This window comes from Varanus komodoensis, unplaced genomic scaffold (assembly GCF_004798865.1).
Source record: "Varanus komodoensis strain SLA01 unplaced genomic scaffold, ASM479886v1 scaffold1, whole genome shotgun sequence".
Lineage (NCBI taxonomy): Eukaryota > Metazoa > Chordata > Lepidosauria > Squamata > Varanidae > Varanus > Varanus komodoensis.
In genome coordinates, this window is record NW_025335268.1 from 55,290,576 (window position 1) to 55,298,282 (window position 7,707).

Below are 7,707 nucleotides of genomic sequence, written 5' to 3' on the forward strand. Positions count from 1 at the left end.
CTGCTCCACTTGACACGGGGGTCTCTGCAATCTTTGCAGAGAAAAGATTTGGCTTAAGTCCCCTAATACTTGGGTGAAGCTGACAGATCTGCTGGCTTTGTGCTGTTTCACTCCCGCTGCATGGTTTTGGGCTCCACCCATGGACCTCACTGGAGCTGGCAGTGCTGGAGTTTGGCAGCACCATCCATTCGGTTCTTTATGTTTGCTCTTATTGTGCGTGAGAGTGTCAGAAAAGGCGGGGAAGAAGGCTTAGTATGATGCAAGGGAGGGTTAATCACTTGTAGGAATTGATTGACTGCCTGTTAATAAACATCAGCCTGTATATTGCCACTTGCTCATGAGTGGTTTATGTATTCTGGTCCCTGCAGACTGAAGAAGTCCTGAAGATTGATGGAGGGCCATGCTATTCAAACAGCAGGCGTTGCTGAGACAGAAGCTCCTTGTGCTAGGCAGCCTTGCTATTGGAAGTCTCCTATATCTAGTTGCCAGAGTTGGGAGCTTGGATAGGTAAGTCATTAAATTAGCACGTGCGGGTGGCATCCATAATTATAAATAGTTTTCGGTGGAGATTCTCACACAAGTTCCTCATCAGCTTCGGATATACTTGAATAGGTTTCATCCGGCTCTTTGTCTTACTACTAGAGTTGAGAAAGACAATCTGCTGTAGTATTGATTTTCATTGTTATTTCTCGTCTATTTAAGAATGGGGGAGGGTGCAGGTGAACAGAGAGAGTTTTAGCTTGCCTAAGCCAGTTCACTTCTGCCTGCCCATTTGTATTCCATGCGCATTGGCAGTTGTTTTCCGAAGGAAACTCAAGTGCAATACAGTAAAAAATGTCATTATGGTAGCTCATTTTTGTCTGTGTGCATCTGCAGGTTGACCTCAAGCCTTGACAAACAGTTATGATGTATTTATGCATCTTCCATTCTGGAATTTATGAGTGGGCAATTAATATGCTACAGTGGCAGTTAAAATTATGCATGGACCTGCCGAGTTAGCTTGTCAAGCTTGAAATCCTATTGCACTTGAAAGATTGCTCCAGGGATGGGAAAATTTAACCATGTTAATTAGCCAAGACTTTATTTCATTATTTATTTTGTGGAAGTTTCTATGGTGTGTGAAGAGGCTGCCCAGGACTGGTTCTCTCAAGCAGAAGGGCAGATGTAGGTATAAAATTAGTAACTGTCTTGCACCTTTGCCCAGAAACCCACAGACACTTGCAGAGACTATTTAGGATATAACTGTATTCTTTCCACATTGCATTTATAGCAAGCAGATGGAACACAACTAACAGAATCCCATATCTATTTATGACAGTGTAGAGTTCTCTAAAGAAATGGAACAATACAAAACCAAAATCTATGGGGTACCATGCAGTGTAGATGAGGAATTCAGATTTCTTTATGAAGATTCCGTTCTGTAATTACTGAATAGGGAATAAATCCATTGGGGTGTTAGTTAGAATTATGATGAACCTGCAGAGTCCCACTATGTATCATAAGAAAATACAAAGTTATAAGGTAATAAAAGAAAAGCACACTGCACTCCACCATGTAGGGAATGTTGCATGTTACTGGGGTGCTCTGTGCTGATCATTATTTTTCAAGCAGAAAACCCATGCAAACTAAGCCTTCATCCAGTTTAGTTTATTGCATTTATACCATACCTTTCTTTCATCATAGAAGTCCAGACAGCATCCCTAGGGACCCTAACTGGTCTTCCATCCAGGCACTAATTAGATCCAAACTTGCTTAGCTTCAGAAAATTGATTGTATCATACACATTTGGTCTATGTCCTGAATCCCAATCTATAAGATGAAGGGGGGAGCTCAGTCTTCTACCATGTAAAAATAGCATTGGGCTTACTCAGTTAGGAACCAGAGTAGTGATAAAAGGTAAGTCAAGCTTCTTCCCAATCCATCAATATGAAAATCTTAGAGCACAGTCCTCTGCATATTTAGATAAAGGAAAGTCCTAAAGCTCCCAGTGTTTCCTAAACAGCCATCATTAAGACACAAGTATGAAAATGTGCTGGAGCAGTTGTTTGGTTCAGGGATCCATGTCCAAGCAAGCATCATATAAATCTCCTGGGGCTTAGGAGAGCAGTCCAGCACACCTGCTGTTCACAAGTTCCTAGATGCCTCCTAGAACTGTGCCTTCTGTATAGAAGTTGTTGGGACTCTTGCTGGTCCATTCTATCTCCAGCTGTGGCACTGCGTGAGTATATCAATTCTGAGGCAAGGTGTTCCACCATTCTCTGCCTAAGGCAGCAGAATTATGGACTAGGCCCTCATTGGTTCGCCAAACAGTTGTTTCCCCAAACAGTTTTTCCCAATAATCTTTAACAACATCACTGGAAGCAAATGTTTTATGCAGATTCCACCTTCCAACATAGGTGTGCTGACCAATATAAATAAGGACACATCACATAGCTTGCATGGCATTTTCCAAGCAAAGACTGTGTTGCTACAGAACAACAACAACCAGGCTTGCCAATTGCTATTACAGATGTTCTTGAGGAAATTAAGACTGAAAGGGCTTTTCAGAAACAAGTCAGTCAATAGAAAAGTTCATTAAAAAGGCAACAACAACTTTTGAATATGTAAGAAGGAAAAGCAAGTTATTTTGCTATTTCTGTGAATCTGGCATCAAGCTACACATTTTGCATGGATTTGTAGGATGTGTGCTTTGTATTCAGCATTTTATTTTTCCAGCAAAAGAAAACATAGGATGCTTTGAGCTAAATCAGAATCATGCTGTATTGAAAGAAGGGGATTAAAGTTCTCATTCCCATGCTAGTTTCCTGCTGAAAAATCCCACTGTGACTACTAACAGTTCTTGTTTTCCCTTGAAGGTGCTGCATAGTGTTATGTGAACAATCATAATTTGTGGATCAGGTTGAAATCTTTGCTGAATGTATATGCACTTAGCTTTCCAAGGCCTGGATGAACCAACTGAGCCTATGTATAAAATATAAACCTAAGCAACACCAAAAACATCTACCTGCCAAATATTATTATGTTGCCTTCCAGTGAGGGGGGCAATATACCAAGCTGTAATATTCTTCCATTGCTAACAGTTCACTTCAATAAAGGAAGCTCTGCCTGTGATGAGAACAGAAAGTTTGTGAGCTGAGCCTAACATCCACCCACCTTCTACTGGCAAAGCTCATCATATAATGATATGCAAAACGACTGCGCTCAATTATAAAGTTTCATGTATGGGATGAAAATTCCTTCTTGACTCCTGCAGGAATTTGTCCTGTGCCCTGAGGCATGAAATTTAATTAACCTTATCACCAATCTAAGCTTGCACAGCTACAAATGTTATTAATGGTCATAAAATTATCCAGATACAGTACTTGACTCCTTGAACTCCTGCAGTAGTGAATTCCATAGGATCCATATATAATATTGCTAATGGCAAGAAGGGTTTATCCCTATTTCACTCTCCTTTATTTATATCATGCCATGATAGATTTCTATTCACTGGTGAATCTTTATCTGATAACACAGAAGTCTCAGTAGCTCCTTCCAGTCACATCATTCTTACTGTATGGAAACCAATGTCTTTGGACACAGTTGCTGGGTCTCTTTTCCTACCTCCTGGAGATATTACGTTCATTCCTGTTATCCCTGCAGGGATGTGAGGCTGGTCATAGGAAGCTGAGTGCCATATGCCAAGTCAGAGCACAGCATTGCCAACTCTGTCTGAGGGCAGCTGTTCCAAGGTTTCCAGCAGGATTCTTTTTACCCCTGCCTGCAGAAGCTGGGGATTGAACTTGGGATATTCTGCATGCAAAGCATGCTACGCTACCACTGAGCCGTGGCCCCTTGGTACGTAGGCATGCCAGGCATTGTACCAGACGAGTATAGTAGTGAAGGAACAAAACCATGCATCTGAGCTAGTGGACACACCAAAATACACAAAGCCAGGAGGTCAAGATGGAGAGGTATAAACTTATCTGTGATGTGGAGAACATGCACCAGAAGAAGGTTTATTTGCTCCCTAGAACCCGATTCAATGACAGAGAGTGGTACAAGATTCAGAACTGATAAAAGAAAGTACTTGTTCATGCAGCAGGTACTTAAAGGAGTGAATTTAATGGGAAGTTGCATAGGAAAAAAGAGTTGCATCATTCTCTCTCTCTCTCTCTCCACTGCAATCTGATCTGGATCAGGCACCTCCCTCACCACCAGTAGCAGCACTTGCTACTGGTTGTTTGCAAGAAATAGATAATGCTCATGTTTAAAGTAACATTCAGTTTAAACTAACATTCTTAAGTCCTTATTTTGCTAGGACAGCAGTTGATTATAAATTACTGAAAATAGTTTCAGAAAAGAATTAGTTACAGCAAACACATTTACACTAATAAGCAGCATAATATGTGTGAGATGCAGGTTTTAAACATGCAGAGACCCGAGGTAGACCAAGTGGCACCCAGTAGGGTTGAACTACAGCTTACATAATGCCTGTCCATTGGCCATGCTGGTAGAGCTTACGGGAGCTGCACTTCAAAACATCTGGAGGCCGTCAGGTTGCATACCCTTGAGGTAGACCTCACAAAGCCATCCTGATTGGCTGTAGCTCCTTGCTACCTGGACATCATGTGTTCACAAATGCATAGCTCCTCTTCTGAGTTTACTTTAACAGTTGCTATTGCGGATGAATTTTGGAAGTGCCCAAAACAGATATAATCTCCCTTATTTTTTGGATCTACACACAAATATTCATACTGAGGGGACCGTCTCTCTCAGCCTTTTCTGGTGTTTTTGGATTTGCACAAAACCCACTTCATTCCAGGTGTCCTCCAAAGTCACCTAGACTTCCATGGTGTCTCCTTTTCTCCATCGGTATCTCTCCATTCTGTTCCAAAGAGTCATCTAACCATCCATAGGAGATTTAGGGTGGTTCATGAGAAGAGGAATGTATCTCTTTACAGCATCCATTCCATTTGTAGATGGACACCACTGGGTTTCAGCTGCGATTGTTAACATTTATTGAACCCCCAATCTATGCCCAGCACCCATAGCTTGAGCTGTAAAGTGCATAGTAAACACCTTGCAGTCCCATCAGCAGGGCAGAATATGATGCAATCCCAGTGGGTGCTGAAACCATTTTGACATGGTCATTAAATTGAAACCAACGAAGAGGGGTCAGTACAAGACTTCCAGGACTGGAGGACATGCTGCCACAATGAATGCTGTCACATGTGCTTGCTCATGAGCAATCAAACAATGCACATTCAACCTCGACGCAAAGATAGTTGCCCATAGGTTTGTGTTAGTGAAGCTGCTATTTGCACAGGTTATTCACATTGTCATCTTTACGTATAGGACTGCATTATTAATCATGTCAATCAGTTTTTCTCCTCTCTCTCTTCAATTGCAGACTGCAGCCCATTTGCCCTATTGATGGTCGATTTGGACTCCATGGCCAAGGTGAAATTCCACTCCGAGCTCTGCAGTTTAAGCGTGGGTTGTTGCATGAGTTCCGGAAGGGCAATGCCAGCAAGGAGCAAATTCGACTTCACAGTTTGGTCCAACAAATCCCCAAGGCCATCATAATCGGGGTGAGGAAAGGAGGAACCCGAGCATTACTAGAAATGCTGAATCTCCACCCAGCTGTAGTCAAAGCTTCTCAAGAAATCCACTTCTTTGATAATGATGAGAACTATGCCAAGGGCATTGAGTGGTACAGGAAAAAAATGCCATTTTCTTATCCTCATCAAATAACAATTGAGAAAAGTCCTGCATACTTTATCACAGAGGAAGTACCTGAAAGGATTTATAAAATGAACTCATCCATCAAATTACTGATCATTGTCAGGGAACCCACAACAAGAGCTATTTCTGATTACACTCAGGTGCTGGAGGGAAAGGAAAGGAAAAATAAAACCTACTACAAATTTGAAAAGCTGGCCATTGATCCGAACACCTGCGAGGTGAACACTAAGTACAAGGCGGTAAGAACAAGCATCTACACGAAGCATCTGGAAAGGTGGTTAAAATACTTTCCCATAGAGCAGTTTCACATTGTTGATGGCGATCGTCTCATTACAGAACCACTGCCCGAACTCCAGCTGGTAGAGAAGTTCTTAAATCTTCCTCCAAGGATAAGTCAATATAATTTATATTTCAATGCCACCAGGGGGTTTTACTGCTTGCGATTTAACATTGTCTTTAACAAGTGCCTGGCGGGAAGCAAGGGACGAATCCATCCAGAGGTAGACTCCTCTGTCATTACCAAATTGCGCAAGTTCTTTCACCCTTTCAATCAGAAATTTTACCAGATCACGGGGAGGACATTTAACTGGCCCTAAAGTAAAGTTCATACAACACTGTGTGTTGCACCCAGAGATATGCAACCGTGTCTCTATTAGAGTAAAAATATGCACTTTTCGTATCCACAGCTCTCCAAGTAACCCTTTTTCATGCATACTTGTACATATGCAGTGTGTGACCAAATATAAGGTGGGATCAATTTTTCTACAGAGCAGTGAATAACATAAAAATTTACTCTCTGCATAATTGCATCATTTTATGCTATACAATTAAATGAGATGTCATTTAAAGAAATTAACTCAGCCATTCAGTTCAAAGGGTCAGTGCTCTGTTCGCGCTGTGAAATTTAATATCAAACTTATCTAGAAAGAAGGCAGAGCAGTAATTTATCATTCATTGCAGAAGCTGTTTTGGAAGGCCTACAATGGGCTATTATAGATACATATTGCTGAAAGAATACTGACCCTTTAAAGGCATGCATCTATGCTTCAGACTTATACTGGTTTGAGCAATTGAGTTGCTGTGGTGGGAGAAGTATGGGCGGGATCTGCAGCAGAGGCTTCTAGCCAGATTACAATTTCCAGGATTTATTGAGCGGTACCATGTCAATAAATTGGTGACAAACCAATATAAGTTTGCAGTGTAAATATGTCCTGTGTGATGCTGAGCTTTATTGGAACTCTTTTGCTATTCTTTGAAAAGAAAGCCTCTCATGCAATCAATATTGTTTCAGATTTCCTGTGGTGAGCTTGCACTATTTTTTTAATTATTATTATTATTGTATGGATCATCTTGGCACTTGTAGCATGTCAATCATGTGTCGAAAAGGAAGTCTGTTTTTTTTCCTTCTATGCTTGTATGTTGACAAAGAGAAACCTGCTGTACATAATGTATATTATTTGTAAATACTGGTTTCACACTAAGTAATTCTATTTTGTAAACTGAATATGGCTATTTAATTTATTGTGAAAATGAAATTTATTGTGGTATTTAAAAATGGAATGGATTAAAATTGCTATATGTGCAATGGGATTTTTCCTTTTCTTTGCTCACTTTTTCATGATGCCACATTATTTAAGGCACTATATTTGTTAAGAAGACCTTTTCTCTTTCTCCTTCCTGCTGAGTAAGTCAGGGGCAGCTGGCTCTTGACTGACCTGAATTGAAGGTAGAGGGTGTGGACAGCAGGCCGAGGCCATGTGCTGCCCAGCCCTTAGCTAAACTAACCACACAGTCATCAACAAGCAGATGGCTGTTGTTGCTCATGAACCAGGAGCTTACTACAATCCTGACAATCCAGAATCTGAAGGCAGGGTTTGTTCTTGGCTTGTGATTCTTGTCGTCTTTGTGGATCAGCCAGGAATTCCAATTAGGAGATGGCACAACGCTTTTGTTTGCTGTGATATTCTGGTTAGTTTAGTA

The 7,707-nt window shown here is 41.1% G+C and overlaps 1 protein-coding gene across 1 annotated transcript; it reads left to right on the forward strand.

Annotated features, from left to right (window-relative positions):
• The first annotated feature begins 400 nt into the window (after positions 1–400).
• HS3ST5 (heparan sulfate-glucosamine 3-sulfotransferase 5) lies at positions 401–6,323 on the forward strand. Its single transcript, XM_044449166.1, has 2 exons — positions 401–507; positions 5,393–6,323. Exons 1-2 carry the CDS (start codon positions 401–403, stop codon positions 6,321–6,323), a joined length of 1,038 nt encoding a protein of 345 aa, XP_044305101.1.
• Positions 6,324–7,707: the final 1,384 nt, after the last annotated feature.

Bases quoted from the DNA above. Each gene is read 5' to 3' on its own strand.
- HS3ST5 (XM_044449166.1), top strand. From the start codon at position 401: ATGCTATTCAAACAGCAGGCGTTGCTGAGACAGAAGCTCCTTGTGCTA. The intron at 508-5,392 runs GTAAGTCATTAA...CTTCAATTGCAG, and splicing joins AGAGTTGGGAGCTTGGATAG to ACTGCAGCCCATTTGCCCTA.